Genomic DNA, 20,016 nt, shown 5'->3' with positions numbered 1-20,016 from the left:
CCTCTTCACCTCCGACTGCAAGCCTGTGTACGGATCTAATTCCATCGTCAAGTTTGCGGACGACACTACGGTGATTGGTCTCATCAGCAACAACGATGAGACTGCCTATAGGGAGGAGATCAAGCACCTGGCCACATGGTGCACCGAAAATAACCAGCTCCTCAACACCACCAAAACGAAGGAGCTCATCGTGGACTTCAGGAAAGTGTCAAGAGGCACACACGACACCATCCACATCAATGGAATGGCTGTTGAGCGTGTCTCCAGTTTCAAGTTCCTGGGGATCCACATCTCGGCGGACATGACCTGGACAACCAACACCTCCAGCCTGGTCAAGAAGGCTCACCAGCGCCTTTTCTTCCTGAGGACACTGAGGAAGAATCAGCTTTCCTCCACTATCCTGGTGAACTTCTATCGCTGTGCAATAGAAAGCATCCTGACCAACTGTGCTACAGTGTGGTATGGGAGCTGTTCTGTTGCAGAGCGCAAGGCACTGCAGCGGGTGGTGAAAACCGCCCAGCGCATCATTGGGACTCCACTACCTGCCATCGAGCACATCCAGAGGAAACGCTGTCTGCATCGAGCTCGCAGCATCCTTAAGGACTCCTCTCACCCAGCCCACAGACTGTTTTCTCTCCTGCCCTCCGGCAGGCGTTTCAGGTGCCTCCGGACCAGGACCAGCAGACTAAAGAACAGTTTTTTCCCCAGAGCTGTCTCTTTATTAAACTCTAACCCTCATTGATCCCACTCCCCTCATATACTGATTGACTCTCCTCTCCCCTCATATACTGATTGACTCTCCTCTCCCTCCTCACACCTGCCTCCATTTTGTTATTTGCAATACTATAATGTTCATTTGCACTGCTGACTGTTATTACAGTAACAACTGTTTACATATGCATCTTGCACTACTACCTTGACTGGAATATGCTCATTTGCACTGCCGACTGTTTATTTACAGTACCGACTGTTTATATATACATTGCAATATCGTACCTTAACTGTAATATGCAATTACTTTCCACTGCACTTTCACTCGGATAGCTTCTGTCCAAACTTTATTTGCACTACTTTAAATCCATTGTTATACTGCTCATTAGCCTAACTTATACATATATCTATTTGTTAAATTCTGTTTATAGTAATAGCCATCTGTATATTATGCTCACATTCTGTTTATAGTAACAGCCATCTGTATATATATTCATAGTACATATCTATCTGTAAAATTCTGTTTATAGTAACAGCCATCTGTATATTATATTCAGTACATATCTATCTGTAAACATTCTGTTTATAGTAATAGCCATCTGTATATTATTATATTCAGTACATATCTAGCTGTAAACTCTGTTCACAGTAATAGTTATCTGTATATTATATTCATAGGACAATCTATCTGTAAATTTTTGTTTATAATAGTATTCAACTCTATATTTATTCAGTACATATCCATGTTCTGCACTTATGGAACCACTGTATATCCTGCACTTGCTGCTATTGCACTTCTGGTTAGACCTAAACTGCATTTCGTTGCCTTGTACCTGTACTTGTGTAATGACAATAAAGTTGAATCTAATCTAATCTAATCTAATAATTTAGACTGAACATGATGAATGTGTGGCTTCCAGCTGATCTTGTGGTCGATCATCACCCCCAGAAACTTCATTTCTGTAACTCTATCAATATTTATACCATCTATCACCATTTTAACATCGCTGTTCCCCTTATGCTTCCCAAACAACATAAATTTTGTTTTATCCAAATTCAAAGACAGTTTATTTAAGTCACACCATTTCTTTACATTGATCAGTTCTGAGGTGATGTCCTCCATAAGCTGTTGCAGATTTTCCCCAATACCCAAAATATTAGTATCGTCAGCAAACAAAACATATTGCAATATTTTTGATACCTTACATATATCATTCATGTATAAGATGAAAAGTTTAGGACCCAGCACTGACCCCTGGGGGACACCACAAACAATGTCCAAGCATGATGACTGAAAATCACTTATTTTCACAAATTGTTGCCTGTTACTTAAATAACTTTTCATCCATTGTAAAACGACACCCCTGATCCCATAACGCTCCAGTTTCGTAAATAATATTTCATGATTTATTGTATCAAATGCTTTTTTAAGATCGATAAAGACTCCAACTGCAAATTTCTTTGGTCTATGGAACTGGTAATTTCTTCTATTAATTCCAGAACTGCCAATGAAGTGGATCTTTGTGATCTGAATCCATATTGACTTTCAGCAAGTAATTTGTGTTTGTCAATAAATTTGTCTAATCTATTAACATACAGTTTTTCTAAGATTTTAGAAAACTGTGGTAGTAGGGAAACAGGCCTGTAATTGGTGAAATGGTGTCTGTCCCCAGTTTTGTATAATGGGATGACTTTTGCGGTTTTCATGCTATTTGGAAATTTACCAGTTTGAAAAGAAAGATTACAGATATGTGTCAATGGTCGAACAATTGCTTCAATAACCTTTTTGACTACTGTCATATCAGTACCATCACAGTCTGTTGACATCTTGTTTTTACATTTAAGTACAATATCTATGATTTCTTTCTGCTCCACTGCCGTGAGAAACATTGAATTTGAATTTCTACATATTAATTTCTCATTCCAATCATCTACTGATCCAGGATCAAGAATTTTTCCTGCCAGTGTAGGTCCAACACTTACAAAGTACCTATTGAAGTTATTAACCACATCGTTCATATCATTTATGATTTCATCATTATCAATAAAATACTGTGGATAATTATTTTTTCTATAGTGTTTCCTAATTACATTGTTTAATATATTCCAAATACTTTTAATATTACTTTTATTCCTATCTAATAATTTACTATAGTACTCCTGTTTTGAGATCCGTAATATGGTTGTCAATTTATTTTTATATTTTTTATATTTATTCTCAACTTGTTCAGTTCTATTTTTTAGGAATTCTCTGTAGAGTGTATTATTTTTTTTACAGGCATTTTTTCAATCCTTTTGTGATCCATGGTGTATCTAAGTATTTATTTCTTTTGGTGATTTTCTTAATTGGACAATTTCTATCATATGTTAATTTAAAAGTATACAAAAAAATTCAATGTTATCTTCATTTAATACCAACTCCCAGTTCTGATTAAATAACTCTTCTTTAAGTGAATTGATTGTCTCCTCAGTTCTTATTCTTTTAAATAGCTGTCCAGCATCTTGTTTATTTCTTGTATAACAGCTGTCATATACTAAGAAGACAGGTAGATGGTCAGAAATATCATTAACTAATAGTCCGCTTATCGTTTTATTATCCAATAAGTTTGTAAAAATATTATCTATTAATGTGGCACTGTGAGAAGTAATTCTACTGGGTTTGGTAATGGTAGGGTACAGAGTCAAACTGTACATTGTATCGATGAACTCTTTTGTTGGTCTGTGATTATTTGGGTTGAGTAAATCAACATTAAAGTCCCCACAGATAAATAAGGCCTTCTGTGTTGAAGCTGTGTATGTTTCCTCAAACCACTCCTTAAAGATTTCTAAGTTAGAACCTGGAGTTCTATATATGCAGCTAACAATTACATTCATTTTCTTTTCCATAATAATTTCCACTGTTATACATTCAAATATATCATTCATCACCCTTGTCATACTTTCCAACACTTTATACTGCAGGTATTTATTTACATACAAAGCTACGCCTCCACCAGTCTTCCCCTCTCTGTTTATGTAGTTAAATTCATAACCATCCAGTTCAAAATCAGCTCCCTTCTCAGTGCTGATCCATGTCTCAGAGATGGCAATAATACTGAATGGTTGTTCGAACTGATTTAAATAATGCTTGATTTTGTTAAAGTTTGCATATAAACTTCTGCTATTGAAATGTATAATAGAAAGTTTATTTTCTGCTTTAATAATCCTGTTGTACTGATCCTCAGAATGGTAGCAGCAATTATCAATGACGTCAGAGTAGAAGTTATTATCCGGGTCAACACCGTTCTCCATATCCTGACCTTTGTACTCAGTGTAATTAAATGTTTTCAGTTCTATTTTATCATAGTTCACAGACATAGTAGATGCAGTTCTATCATCAGCTGATGATGAATAATTACCAGTACCAAGTGTCATCATAATGATGTAGAATGTTGGCTCTGTTCCCTACCTTCAGTCACGTAATAATCAGTTAAATATCTCCAGCTCCTCGATGTCTCGGATGATCATTACCCTGGCCTCCTCTGGTGTTCCATTCAATTTAATGAAGATCTTACCGCTGGATGTCCATGTTGCCTGGATCTTCCCCTGCTTTTTCAGAAACCGGGCCTTCCTAGCGATGTCCGCGTTCCGTTTGGTCAGATGGTCATTGATGTAGACATTTGATCCTCTCAGCTTCTTCCCTTGCTTTAATAGCTCCGTTTTATGTTTTCTATTTACAAACTTCATAATTATGGCTGGTTTATCATTGTTGCTCCTCCTGGACAGCGCATGGCAGGCTTCAATGGTGTTCTGGTCAACCTCTATTCCCTTGGATCGGAAAAAAGAAGCCACCTGCTGTTCGACGGAATCCGACTGTGGTTCTCATCTGTGGTCCCGTCCACCTCCGCTGCAACTGCCCGTGCATACGAGCGAGGTTTAACCTGCATACCAGTGATAATCACGTCGTTCACCCTGGTATACTGCTCCAGATCTGACACTCGTTTCTCGAGGAAAGTTATCTGCTTATCCTTCTCGGCATTCTGGAGTTTCAGTGTTTTTACCTCCTCGATTAAATCCATGATTGATTTCTGCTGAAGCCTGACAGCAGAAACCTCCTCTGATAGGAAGTCCAGTGACTTTTTAATGTCATCCAGATCCTCCATCGCCTGGGTCCTCTTTGGTCCCATCTTGCTTGATGCTTCTCTCCAAAGCTTACCCAGTAAAGCGATCTCGAGTGTGTGTATAGGTGAGTGTGGCACTTCCTAACACAAGTGAACGAGTGAATACAGGAGTCCAGTTTGAATAAACGCGCTCCGCTCACAGCTTACAGCCACGACACGCAGCAATGGCGGCACCGGAAACAGAATGATTCTTTAGTTTTTAATTCTCTGACTCTAACTCAACTCGTCATGTTTGGAGGAAGAGAAATGCTGACTATTTTTTTTATTATTTATCCTTTATTTAACCAGGTGAAACTCACTGAGATTAAAAATCTATTTTACAAGAGAGACCTGGCCAAGATTCAGCATAAAAAAAACATAAAGAACGATTTCCAACATATAAAAAACACATCAAATACACATACATATATATCACAAGACCCTGTGCTGAATAAGGCTTAAAGGGTAACTAAACCCCTGGTCAGAGCCTGACTCCACCCACTGGCAATATTTGAAAAATGCTGGAAAAGTAGGCAGAGCCTAGTGGAGAGGGGGCGTGCATCTGAGACGTATCTTTCTGTAGGCAAGGGCGTGGTTGGCTTAATACAACTTTATGAACAGTTACACTGAACAATTTTCACCTGCTCCACATTCTTCAGAATTTAAACAAACTGTCTATAAGAAATAAAGGTAGTCATTTTCAATGATTTCTGAAGAAGGTTCCAGGCAGAAGGTGCTGCAAACATGGGCTTTTTTGCCTAATTCTGTTTTGACACGGGGGACCAACAAGTGTAGTACATCATTTGAACGTAATCCATAATGGCCATGATTTCTTGTTAAAAGGACACTCAAATAAGTAGGAGCTAGTCCAAGAAGTGCCTTGTAAATAAAACATAGCCAGTGAGTGTACCTTCTTGCTTAAAGAGAGGGCCATTTAGCTGTATAATAAAGGATACAATGATGTGTCCTATAACCACAACCAGTGAAAAAACGTAATGCACAATGATACACAACATCCAGTTTCTTCAAACATTGGACAGAAGCATTCATTACATCACTATGACCCCAAGAACACCCTCCCAACAGTCAAGCATGCCAGGATGCCGGGGTTACCCCCCTACTCTTTTTCGAAGGACATCCTGGGATTTTTAATGACCACAGAGAGTCATGACCTCAGTTTAACGTCTCATCCGAAGGACGGAGCTCTTTTGGCAGTATAGTGTCATCATCACTATACTGGGGCATTAGGACCCACACAGACCACAGGGTGAGCGCACCCTGCTGGCCTCTCTAACACCTCTTCCAGCAGCAACCTGTTTTTTCCCAGGAGGTCTCCCATCCAGGTACTAACCAGGCTCAGCCCTGCTTAGCTTCAGTGGGCAACCAGTCTTGGGCTACAGGGTGATATGGCTGCTGGCAAAGGGGTTCCTGATCTTTGACATTGTGCCTGCAGGTGTCATAGTGAACATACCACCCTTCCTCAATAAGGGAAGGTTCACAGAGAGTGAAGTGAAGGCAAACGAAGGACATTGCCAAGAACCACATCCATGTCGAGAGGGCGAATTCCAGGCTGAAGGAGTTCAGGATTCTGGACCTGATTCTTTCGCACCTCCGGAACTCTGCCAATGTGCTGGTGCAACTCTGTTGTGCCTTGGTAAATTTGCAAAATACACTCATTAATTGACAGCACCCTCGTTGTTCATTAGCCGATCTGTTCTTGTTCTAATTCCAATCATCACTAAAATGTACAATAACTAAAAAATCATCTGTGCAATGTCTACTTTGTATGTATGATTTTCTTTCATAATGTTGTAATTCATAATTGTTGTTCATAATGTTCTGTTTAAAAATGAGTATATTTATTCAGATCCTAATATGGTTAAGGCAAAGATTTAAAATTTGTAATGGATCATTAGCTTCCCTGTTTTTTAACAGGTACTGACAGGAAACACGACAGGAACGCTGATCCAGTGTCTCCCAAAGAACTTGGAACTTGTAAAAAATGAACTGATTCTATAAAAAATCAACTATTTACACATTTACATATTTACATGTCCTCCTCTCTACTGGCCAACACTGGGAGCATGTATTGGGTGTAGAAGTTCTCCAGGAGGATGGACAGGATGATTGCTTCCTTTGTGGTCCACACCACAAAGTAACATAACTCACAGCCAGTGATGTAGAGCTGTCCTTGGACCTGGTGCCAGTTTGGGTGATCCTCTTTCAAGACGTATGATCCACCCTCCATACGTAGACAGAAAGATGATGACTGGACTGCCTCTGTGATGGTCATGTTCCTCTGGCTGTGTGGACACTTAACTTCCAGCAGGGCAGATGGCTCCACAAGTCCATCGGGTGATGCTCCCAGGATACCTGACTCACTCACAAAGAGACCAGACTCGAGCACCTCCAGCTGACAGGCCTGCTCAAAAGCTCTCACCCCTTCAGCCTCGTTCACTACATCCCAGTTGACAGCCATCACTCCATCCAGGTTGTTCCCCCCAAGCACCCTTTTCATGAGGGATGGGCATGGAGTCGATGAGCGCCGTGACAACAGCACAGCACCAAAATTGCTGGCTGTCAGTCTACCCTGCCTGTGCAACTGCCACTGGGGATTTCGCCGCTGTCCCACGGTCGCTGTCTGGATGGCAGCTTGCTGGTCCTTTGTCAGTCGCATTGAAGCAAGAATTTCCTCAAGCCCACGACCCCCATGCTCTTTCACCAGCTCCGGCACAGTGAGATTGACCTGATGTTGAGGCCGTGGCTCTGGCTCAGGTGGCAACAACCATGCCATGCCACACTGTGTGCCCCTCAATGCAGTCCTGAACCAGTCCACATCCTCAGAGGTGATGTCTCTGGCCAGGGGGTTGTATGTTGCCTCACGCTGTGGGTAAAGCTCAGACACCGGCTGGATGATTTTGGAAGATCGAGGCTTCTTCCACTGGCACTCCACATCGGTTAAACTGATCTCCCACATGGCGAAAATGACCAATGCTGCAGCATGGCTACATTTAAACTCTCCAAGTGCACAATCACAGGCAGAGCTAATAATAGTGCCGTCATCTCCCATGCAGACCTGTAAAAATAAAATAGCATACCATTTCTTAGAATGCTGTAATATATTTAATTAGCAGCAAAACAAGAATGGGCAGGATATACAGTATGTTCATTCTCTCATTGGGTGAATGGAGTTTTCTTTCCTGGGGGATCCTTGACCCCCGCTGACCGCTCCCAAGCCACGCCACCATCCCACGAACCCACAATTTGTCCGATTACCCACTATAGCAGGCATACCGTGAACTGCTTGCCTCAAGACTCGACGCTGTAACTCAATGAGAGACGAGATAGCGCGAGCGAGCGGTGACGTCAATGGTAGATGATCAAAGACACTCCAAATACTTTTCATAATGACAAAAAAAATCTATAAACATCAACATAATCACACAAAAATAAAAAATAACTTATCTTATTCCGAGTTGCTCTCTTTCTGCTGGTTGTGTAAAGCTGTGGTGAGATGGACACAGTAATCATTTCAGTTTATTTTGTAAAAACTGTTGTTTAAAGTTCATAGTAACTGTTCTGACTTCATGAAGCCTCATGGTGTGAATGAAACATCAAACTGACTAGAACAAACTCTTTGAAATGTATATATGATACTGGATATCAAGGGTGAAACTGTTAATAATGTAGACAGACAGCAGTCTCAATCAATGTCAGTCATGTGTGCAGTGAAATATAATTTATTACGCATTTAAAAGCATATTGAGAAAATTAAAACATGGAAAGCGCAATAAGCAAAAAATGCTTCACGGCTTTCAGAAATAAAATTATTCTTGATTCAAGCAAAATCAGCAGAAAATAAAAATGGACAATACAATTTTGATAAAATAAGTAAAGATTTTATTCAATAATTACATGAAGCAATTACAAACAAAGTAAAAAACAAAGTGTCCAGTTTCAAAGATACATGAAAGTATATCTTGAGTTTGCATTGAAGAGTAGAAGTGGAAGAGAAACTATATGTTCAGATGAAAAACAATGAAGAACGAGTTAAAAATTAATATCAGATTCATGTCTCTCTTAAAAGTGTTATGGCCTCTTCTTCGGCTCCTGAACTTTGCCTTCAATATGTTTTTTTTCCAATGTGAATTTTCTGGCACTCTTTCAGTTCATCATCTGTAGTAAAGGACTTCAGTACTGAAACACACACCGCCGTGTCTTTTCTGCTGTAATATTACTAATTAATCTTCTCCTTTGTGTGAATCTTCAGGTGTCTCTTCAGGACTGACGCCCAAAGAAACTGTTTACCGCACTGATCACAGTTAAATGGCTCCCAGTGTGAACTCTCGTGTCTTTTCAGAGTTGATGACTGACTGAATCTCTTTTCACAGCGTGAACACTTGTAAGGCTTTTCTCCAGCGTGGATCCTCTCATGTCTTTTCAAATCTGTTGACCGACTAAATCTCTTGTCGCAGTGTGAACACTTGTAAGGCTTTTCTCCAGTGTGGATCCTCTCGTGTCTTTTCAGATGTGATGACTGACTACATCTCTTGTCACAGTGTGAACACTTGTAAGGCTTTTCTCCAGTGTGGATCCTCTCATGTGTTTTCAGATCTGTTGACTGAATAAATCTCTTGTCACAGTGTGAACACTTGTAAGGCTTTTCTCCAGTGTGGATCCTCTCGTGTGTTTTCAGACTTTTTGACACACTGAATCTCTTGTCACAGTGTGAACACTTGTAAGGTTTTTCTCCAGTGTGAATTCTCTGGTGCTGTTTTAAACAGTTCGCTGTAGTAAAAGTCTTCTCACACTCAAAGCACATGTACTCTCTCACACCAGTGTGAATTATCTGATGTGCTTTTAAATTGCACAGCACTGAAAAACTCTTTCCACACACAGAACATGAATGTGGCTTCTCCTTCGTATGAACTCTCAGGTGTGTCTTCAGGTGTGATGTCCTAAAAAAAGTTTTGCCGCATTGATCACATGTGTACGGCTTCTCTCCAGTGTGAACTCTAATGTGAATCTTAAGAGATTGTTTGGTTGTGTAACTCTTTCCACACTGAATACACACATGTGACTTTTCTCTAGTGTGGATCCTCTTGTGTTCGGTCAGATGTGCTTTTTGTGCAAAACTCGTCCCGCATTGATCACATGCGAACAGCTTCTCTCCAGTGTGAACTCTAATGTGAATCTCAAGACTTTGTTTGCGTGTGAAACTCTTTCCACACTGAGTGCAGGTGAAAGATTTATTGGCTCTTCTTTTCTTTAAAAATGTCTTTTTAGTCTTTGAGCAACTCAAAGGTTTTTCTCCAGGTTTGACATGATGTTCGTCCTCCACTTCACTCAGTTCTTCACTCTCCTCCTTCACTTCACTCAGTTCTTCTCTCTCCTCCTTCACTTCACTCAGTTCTTCACTCTCCTCCTTCACTTCACTCAGTTCTTCACTCTCCTCCTTCACTTCACTCAGGTCTGAAACCAAAGAAAAATGTTTCATTCATTTTCAGCAAAATAATTTGAAGAGAAAAATATGAAAGTGAGCCCTGATGTAATAGCAGAAAGTACTAGTAGACAACTGCTATAAAATATCATAATTCATAAATAAATTGCATGAATGAGGTACACTGATCTTTCAATTATTATTTTCAAGGCATTATAGGCACAAATCACGTCTCTGAAGTGAGAACTATTAAATATTTGATTAATGACATAAATATCTAATGTAATATTAACATTTATACAATAGTGCCTAGGGGTGTGTAATATTGACCAAAAAATCTTATTTGTTAGATAATAATTAAACAATATTTAGCTGAGTCTGTTTTGTTTGGTACAGGCCTGTCATGGATTAATAAATATGAAAATAAAACCACCAGTAGGTGGTGGAAAGTCCATGTCTAAATGAGTGATTAATTGAATCATTCATTCAAATGATTTGTTTATAATGACGGATTCATTTAGAAATTAAGCAAGTGGAAAGGCTTGTTCGACTTCATGCAGCTCTGCGCAGTTCGATCTGTGTCTGACTTGGAGCAGTGCATGCCGGTAGAAAATGTTGTCCGACTTGAGACAGCTTTTTCGAGACGTTTTAGGACGCGTATTTGTGTTCATACCCAAGAGATGTTTAATGGCGATGCACCAAGTGAACGTGCAAATTCACTCCCTAACAGTAGATGGCGCTTATTAAAAAACACAAATATCTCGGTAAACAAGGTGGCGCTGTGCAACTTTACGCTTCTGACTCTCGCTTGTCAAACAGAGGAAGAGAGCCAGGATTTATGTGCTTGCCAAAACCATTCACACACTTTTTGCAAACAGATTTTTGTTGTCGCTTTGGCGTTTAGACACCAAAGAGACCAGCAGCTCTACATTCATCTTGTCTCTTCCTCTTCGTCCACTTACTTCCTCTACGTCGTCTTTTTCTATCAATGTGTGCTCGGCAAGACCGTTTTGAGCTTGAACGCCACCAGTCACGTACTGTGACTTCCGAAGCATCAGGCACGTGAACAAAAGTACCAATCTCATTGGTCGGCCAGTTTTTAACGTGGCGTGACAAACCAAAAAAAAAGGAACCCAAGGCGTTTTTTTTTAAACGCTTTTACCTCTGCCGTTTTGTGCATTGGTAACGCGTACTCAAATTGGTGTCCTTTAGTGCGCGCGAACAACATTAATTTTAAGTGCTTATGTTGCAATGCTTAATAATAGTTGACAAATGTTTATAATACATTAGAAGTTGGTACATTATACAAAAAAATCTAAAATATTAAACTGATAAATACATAAATATTACAAATATATTGCAGTAGGCCTAAGTGTTTAAAGTACTTTAAACACACTAAAAGCTTAATCATTTTGCTATGTTCTTACACAAGTTACACATAAAATGTACTTTAAGTAAGAGCAACATAAGTATGCTTTCTTTAAATACACTAAAACTTCACACAAATGGTATGATTGTGTTTAGCATATTTCTTAAAAATTTAACTAAGCATATATTTATTACCAATGTACTTCTAGTGCATTTGTTAGAAATATATTAAAAGTATGCTTGTGTTTAGCATATTTCTTAAAAGTATAATTAAGCATATATTTATTACCAATGTACTTCTAGTGCACTTGTTAGAAATATATTAAAATTATGCTTGTATTTAGCATATTTCCTAAAAATATACATCTAGTATACTTTTTAGAAATATATTAAAATTATGTTTGTGTTTAGCATATTTATTTAAAGTATAATTAAGCATATATTTATTACCAATGTACTTCTAGTATACTTTTTAGAAATATATTAAAATGCAATTCAATATATTTTTAATGCACTTCAAATAAGCATGTTGGTAATACAAATGTTCACCTGGTATAATCGTTCCGGTGTGCACGGGCCTTTAGGGTGTCTATTAAAACTCAATGGGGACAGAGGAGCCAACGCTATCTCACGACTATAGGGCTGAGCAAATATGGGCAGAACTCTTCATTGCCCTAGTACTTCAAAAAGCCCTTTAAAGGTATACATGTGAATTAAATGTGGCACAATGGCCTTCATCATTACAGTATGCTAATGCCTATCTAGTGCAACTCATCAATATGCTGATTGAGGACTGTTGCACTCCAGGCACAGGATGGTTCTGTCAGGAGAGACAAAGCCGTATACACTTCAATGATACATCTGTATCATTTGCTTCACAGGACATATGCATACTTATATGTAACTATGCCATGTTTAGTCTCATCTGACAGCTTATAAACTGAAATGAATGGTGGTGAACTTAATAGAGATATTAAAGAATCCTAATGTACAATCTAGATACTATTGGTTAAACATGCATTGAAGAGAATATGTTAATGTCTCCCCCTCTTGATCACAACTCATTTGCCTCATCTTTTGCTTTCCTGTTGGTCAGTTTTGGTATTCCACTCATGTTTAACAATGCTTTGCTCAGGGTGTAAGAAGGAAAGGTAACTGTTGATCTAGGAGAAAGGCTTTAACCCCGCCACTCCCACACACCGGTGGGTAACCTCATACTACAAGAAAGGCTTTTATTGCCTCTTCTGCACCACAGAGCATATATTGTTATATATTAAATAAGGTCATGAAACCCATACTGATTATTTATTCACAAGACTTTTGAAAATTGTATCACGTAGCCTAGAATATTTGCTCCAAAACTATATGAAAATCATCCTGACTGCTCAATCAAATAAAACAATATATTGATTTATTGATATATTAATTCCGGAGACAGCTCAAGTTTCCAGAGGAGATCACTACCTCAACTCTCAGACCAGACATAGTTCTGTGGTCCAGAGCAACAAAACAGGTGGTGCTGCTGGAACTGACTGTGCCATGGGAGGAGAGGATAGAAGAGGCCCATGAGAGAAAGCTTGGGAAGTACCAACCTCTCACCCAACAGTGCCAAGAGGTGGGATGGCGGGCATGGAACTTGCCAGTGGAAGTGGGCTGCCGAGGATTTCCTGTGCAGTCACTTTGGAGTGCCTTGTCCAGACTTGGAATAAGAGGTCCCAGCAGGAGACGGCTCGTGGCGAATATCACAAAAAGAGCAGAGACAGCATCGAGATGGCTGTGGCTGAAGCGCTGTGAGCGATGGAACAACCCACCGGGTAGGGAGGGAACATAAAAGAGCACTGGCTGTGGAGCCCAAGGGGCCGAGGGGGCTGCCCTAGGATGCTAGGGTTAGCTGTCAAGCCCTCTGGAGGTGTTGTGGGTTAATTGACGAAACACTGTTGAATGAGGGTACCCACCTGATGACCCGAAGAAAGCACCTTGGGCCCAACACCACAAAGCTCAGTAGGCTGGACTTGTAATGCGCGAGTGTTGGTCATCACCTCAAATAGGCGGCTGGGACTTCACCCAGCCATTGAGGTGAGAGCGATGATCCCATCGTATTTCAGACCATTTAAAATTTGTAAGACATGTTTTGTGTGAGAAAGCTCTATGCAAGGAGGCGTGAACACATCATGAATATTTATGTATTTCACACCTGAGAAAGACAAAGACCCTCCCATAATGGGCCTATCAGGAGATATCAGGCCCTGTCATTCTGAGCAACCTTGCACAAAGAATGAGATTTAAAAAAGAATGGCTTTTTGATTGTTTGGATTTATTTACAACACAACATAATCCAAAGATACACAACAAATGACAAAAAAAAAAAAAAATCACATTATTTAACACACTGATCTAAAGACAAAGACTTGAACAGTCACACACCTTTGTGCCAAATATATCCAAATAGAAAACAATTATTTTAAATCGTACAAATATTTCACAATATTACTGTTTCTACGAAATTGTATCCACGGTACAATTATCACATTAACGATAATGATAATTTGCTGAGCCAGGAGAAACTGTACCTCTATATCTCTTTAGTTTTAAACAGATTACATTGCAGGATAATATTGGTTTTAATGTCAAAAAAATATATATATAAACTATATTGATAAATGTCCAACATTTTGGTAACATGGCTGCAAATTTTTTTATCTTGATATAAATGTAAAATAAAACAGCTATATTGAACCCTCTAGGCGCCACGGTCGAGTTTACTCGACAAGATGCTGCACTGAATAAAATGGCCGTTTTTTTCAAATAGGGTGTCAAATTTCGTTCGACCTCCCCTCCACTAAATGGCAGACATGTCATACTTCATCCCCGACTCAAAAAAAAGTCATGCTTCTATAAAATCGTAGAGCTAGAGCGCATTGAATCAGTGCGGACAAAAGCGGAGCTAGTGTGCGAGTGAGCCATTTTATCAGAGCAATATTGTCAACATCAGCGAGTATTTGCGTTAGATTATTATTATTATTATTATCTAATGGCATCAATAAAGTTTACCCGCAATGAAGTGTTGGGTCTTCTATTCGCGGACCCTGATTCTGAAGGGGAATATCTGCCTTCAGTGATTCTGAAAGTGAAAGTATAGCCCTACACCAAGCACAAACAGTGAATCCTTTTCCCAACGTCATTGGTGGGAACAATGTTTCCCGGGGTCGGAGTGTTCATCGCGAATTTAGCAGGCGTGTTAGTGTTGTGGGGAATGAGGCGGGAGATTTTTACCGTGCTAGCCATGAAACTTTGTCTTCTGACCGTGTGCCTCTCCGCAATCGCGGCGACAGTATTGTGGTGGATAGGCTTGGGCGGTATTCGAATTTTGAAACCGTCAAACCGCCTCCCTATTTTACCGGGGTATACGGTATTACCGTGACTAATTAAAAATTATGACATAATGGGCTCAGACATCGTCACCAAACTGTTGGCTTGTGCCTACACCGTTCAGAAACTGAATGCCAGATCGGGCAAAAAAACAACAACAAAAAAATCAAGCCCAACCCGTGCACGTTGTGTCTGAGTCAGGCCGACGGCATTAACTGTTATTATGAGCTGGAGCCCACCATTATTCAACATAATATCTGTGTGCGTGCAACAAGCAAGAAGTGCCTTTGTAATCCGGTGACGCGTGTCCATTGATTTTTATTAATAAAACTTTTCTGCAAAGATGGAAGTTGACGATCGCCATCTCTGTAGTGAACGCGCCTATAGAGAGAAATGCACATCATTACACAATCAGAGAGTGGCCTTTTTCTTTTCGTTTTGAATTGTTTCGTTTAAAGAAATTGACGATCGGCATCTGAACGCTATAGAGAGACATGCACATCATGGATTACAGAGAGTAGGCTAGTCTATTTATTTTCGTTTTGAATGGTTTCGTTTACTGAAATTGACGATCGCATCTCCGTATGAACGCGCCTAGAGAGAAATGCACATTGTGGATTACTTAGCCTAATCAGTGAGTAGCCTATTTCTTTCGTTTTGAATTGTTTCGTTTAAAGAAACTGACGATCGCCATCTCCGTATGAACGTGCCTAGAGAGAAATGCACACCATTGATTAATCAGACTATATTTCTTTTCGTTTTGAATAGTTTCGTTTACTGAAATTGACGATCGCATCTCCGTATGAACGCGCCTAGAGAGAAATGCACATCGTGGATTACTTAGCCTAATCAGCCTATTTCTTTCGTTTTGAATTGTTTCGTTTAAAGAAACTGACGATCGCCATCTCCGTATGAACGCGCCTAGAGAGAAATGCACACCATTGATTAATCAGACTATATTTCTTTTCGTTTTGAACGGTTTCGTTTACTGAAATTGACGATCGCATCTCCGTATGAACGCGCCAAGAGAGAAATGCACATCGTGGATTACTTAGCCTAATCAGTGAGTAGCCTATTTCTTTCGTTTTGAATTGTTTCGTTTAAAGAAATTGACGATCGCCATCTCTGTAGTGAATGCTATAGAGAGAAATGCACACCATTGATTAATCAGACTATATTTCTTTTCGTTTTGAATTGTTTCGTTTAATGAAATTGACGATCGCATCTCTGTATGAACGAGAGAAATGCACATCATGGATTACTTAGCCTAATCAGTGAGTTGCCTATTTATTTCGTTTTTAATTGTTTCGTTTAAAGAAATTTCAAGCTTTATTTATTTGTCATGTCTGTGAGGCATAGCCTTTTTTATGAGATTTCAATGCAAGTGACAGCGGCATGCCCATCATGTCATGATTATATTAAATCCAGGCAAATGGTTGATGAAAATTTTATAAAAATTTTGATACAATTTATACAAAACGAAATTCGTTTTAAAGAGGCCTTTTACAAAACTAAATTTATTGAAGTGGTCAAATCGTCTGACTCCCGATGCATCCCATCTTATTTGTGCTGTTCACTTTTCATAATCAACAAAGATGGAAAAAATAACATTATAATATTTTAACAAATACGAAACTTAATGCGCTTATGTATCCTGGCAGCAGTGAGTGGGCGGTTGTTTCGGAGATGCGACGTTAGAGGTGTCTCTCGCGGTCACCTTTTTATTGCACAATTTACAAATTGCCTCGTCAGTATTTACCGCCTCTCCCTTCTCATTCGGTTGGAACCAGAAATATTGCCAAACTCCAACCACACATAAGCATTTTTTAGGCAATAAATAAATTATATATATTATAGGCTATATAAGTGCCGGTAATGACGGTATTGAAACTGATACCGGTGCTATTTTAAGATCCCGCGGTATCCGATATTACCGTAATACCGCCCAACCCTAGTGGTGGAGACTTTGTCTAATGCCACTGGGTATGTTAGACAAGGTCGAAGTATTCATAGGACAGTTAGGAGGCAACGTGGAGGCAGGGTGGGGAGTCGCAATGACAGTAGTCCGCAGATCTGGCGGCAGAGGCGGTGTGACACGGGGCGAGTGAGCTTTTGAACTAAACAGGTCTTGTCTACTTGTGTTTGTGTGTCATATAAATAATATATATGTGCCCCATACATTAAATCAGAGTGCCTACTGTATGTAGTAAATGGAAAATCTCTACAGCAAAAGGCCAACCGCTACATGCAACCGCTAATTTACAGAAAATCTCTATCTTTTATCACTTTTAAGATATAGCCTTTTGAAATTAAGATGTCAAAATCGAACGTTTTAGGAAAAAAACTCTGGCGCCTAAAGGGTAAAGTTGACCTGATTTTGACAATCATTATGAAAGTTTCTCAAACCCTTTACTGACCATTTGTTGAAAACGAAAAATGAATAATAATAATAAAAAAACTACAACCATTTCAAAAACGTGATGAAGTGCTTGAATGTGTCTAACATGAATGTTCTTCAGCATCATGAATGAATGAAGAATAAACACCAACCTCTTTGTTCTTCAGGATCTTCAGTGTGTTTCATTCTGCAGGGTTCTGGATCACTCATGTTCTCACTGTCCTCTTTAATAAACTCAGTCTTTGCAGATTTCAGCTCTTCCTGATGCTCTGATGCTCGTCTTCACTTGTAGCTGATGGGAATTTACAGCATTTATTGGAGAATTGGTGTGGGAGGAGCTTCACTGATGATGTAATTGCTCTGGGAGGAGCTTCACTGATGATGTAACTGTAGTGGGAGGAGCTGATCTACCTAAATAAAAAAATGATAATTTACTGAGTTTGGTTTTATACCAATTGATAACAGAACATAAATAATGTCAATTCTTCCAATTATAAATAATGGTAAAAAAAAAAAAAAACAGAGGGAGACATAGGGGAGAGCGGGGCACAATCTAACGCAGGGCTAGTTGAAACACCCTTGTTTTAAATACTTCCACACATGCTAATATTTTGAAACTTAGTGTATTTACTAGTTGCCATTTCAACACGAGAAAAAAATTGTGCCAAAATTCAGAAATCCTTGGAAGATTTCACTGAACATTTATTTAACCATAGCTAAAGTAAATTTCTTATGTTATTTTTTCACCTCTATTTTTGGTGTTTATTTTAAATTAGACAAAATTGATATTATTGTAATCTCCAATATGTTATTTAACAGTTGATATGGTTCTTTAATGCTGTGCTAACTAGCAGAAGACACTAGCAGGGTTTGAATCTCAGTTGTGCAGGCGGGGCATGTTGTGTGAACACAGGGCTGCCAACTCTCACGCATTCACCGTGAGACTTTGACACTTCTCACACGCTCTCACGCCACACATTCAATTAATCACGCACAGAAAAATCGCGAAGCAAAGAGGACACAGGGATTGAAAGACTAGACAGAGCTGGTTACTTATGATATAAAAAAATCTCAGCTCTCAGATTCTCTCAATTTTACTACGAAATTCAAACAATAAATACCGTTTTGGCTAAACGTGTGCACTATTTTACATATTTATTATTATTACATTTATTATCATTAAATAAAGTTATTATAATAAAAAAATGCATCATATTTAATTTGAGTTATTTTTAACCTTAAATAATACTACCAGCTGATAGGGCTCTCTGTATGTTTACAGCTTTTAAGAATATTTGATTTTTTTTTTTTTTTTTTTTTAAGCATTATTTATTATATTATTCAACATGTCCAGTTTCAAACTTCATTAATATTTAGGCTATCTGATATTATCAATTGTATTATATTTATCTATTTATCGTTTATAGATTTGAACTTTCCCCATGTTCATTACTCATGACAAGGACAATGTGTTTATAATTATCGGCTCTATATATTTAAATTTTAGCAATACGACCTGCAAAAAATAAATGTCAACAAAGAAATATAAAGGTAGCAGGCTACAATTAAAATGGCAACAGCAAAACTTGAGATCGTTTCCCATCAATTCCCCTCACAGATCTCAAACTTTAACTCTTGACTTGACATTCAGTAACAGTTCTCACACAAACATCGAGACAATCACACAAACGAACACAAAATCGCTCAGGTCTGAATGAACTCAACATATTCTCCTCATGCTCGCTGCTGCTGCACTAAATGTTTATTTCAGTAGGAAGACGCCAGAAAAGACGCACAAGTATCGCTGTGATCGATGAAAACAATACAGAAATGAGTCTGTCGCTTGATCAAACTGTATAAAGTGTGTGTGATGGTTGTGTGAATATGAGAAATACCGCGAACTGCTCTCTCCTCACCTTCTTCTCCTTCTTCTTCTGATAGTTGCGGCAGACTATAGTCGCTACATTGGCGTATTGCTGCCCTCCTCAGTTCATTTGGAGAATTAATAGATTTAACAGATTAAATATAATCAGTCCAGTCCGGTGCAAAAAAGTCGAGAACAAGTTTTTTTTGTTTTTTTTTGTCTCATAGTCCTTAGTACAAAGTAATGATTTTAATAAATAACTTGAAATTCCAGCTTCCGACAGCTTATCTAATTTAATGATAAATTATACAGCTCTGAGTTCATGAGATTTCTTTCTGTACGATGACATGAACAGTGTATTAGTTCAGACTCACAGTTTCTACTTCTCCACATATGCTTGTTTTCCAAACATCCTTCCTAAACCTATATTAATATATATTTATATGGCTTTGAGGTTTTCTGTGCACTGAAATTATGCATGTTATGATTACATGAGCTGATTTAAAGTATGTATTTAACACCCTTTGAACCCATGTGCTGAATATATTATCATGTTTGTTGATGTATTATTCCTCTCTAATCTAACTTATTGCTGATTATCATTCATTTCAAATACATGGTCAGTTGAATTGTACCTGTCATGATTGCATCAACTTAATACTATGATGGTACAAAAATAAAAATGGTTACATTTGCATCTGACAAATTTGGGGTATGTGAGTGTTTG

The 20,016-nt window shown here is 38.8% G+C and overlaps 1 protein-coding gene across 1 annotated transcript; it reads right to left on the bottom strand.

Moving 5' to 3' along the window:
* Positions 1-8,734: 8,734 nt before the first annotated feature.
* On the bottom strand, positions 8,735-19,392 carry LOC311275916 (uncharacterized protein). The gene is made up of 3 exons (XM_084385230.1): positions 19,342-19,392; positions 17,578-17,836; positions 8,735-10,322 (listed from the first exon to the last, which is right to left on the bottom strand). The coding sequence occupies exons 2-3, from the start codon at positions 17,633-17,635 to the stop codon at positions 9,088-9,090; spliced, it is 1,293 nt and encodes a 430-aa protein (XP_084241356.1). The 5' UTR covers positions 17,636-17,836; positions 19,342-19,392; the 3' UTR covers positions 8,735-9,087.
* Between the last annotated feature and the right edge of the window lie 624 nt (positions 19,393-20,016).

The sequence above is a fragment of the Rutilus rutilus genome (genome assembly GCF_951802725.1).
Source record: "Rutilus rutilus genome assembly, chromosome: 1".
Lineage (NCBI taxonomy): Eukaryota > Metazoa > Chordata > Actinopteri > Cypriniformes > Leuciscidae > Rutilus > Rutilus rutilus.
The sequence above is the reverse complement of the archived record's forward strand: the minus strand, read 5'-3'. Positions and strand labels throughout refer to the sequence as shown.

What these genes read in the sequence shown, in the direction of transcription:
- LOC311275916 (XM_084385230.1), bottom strand. Translation starts at nt 17,635, where the DNA reads ATGAGTGATCCAGAACCCTGCAGAATGAAACACACTGAAGATCCTGAA. An exon ending in AGATCCTGAAGAACAAAGAG is followed by an intron (nt 10,323 to 17,577) that starts GTTGGTGTTTAT and finishes CTTTGGTTTCAG; the next exon opens with ACCTGAGTGAAGTGAAGGAG.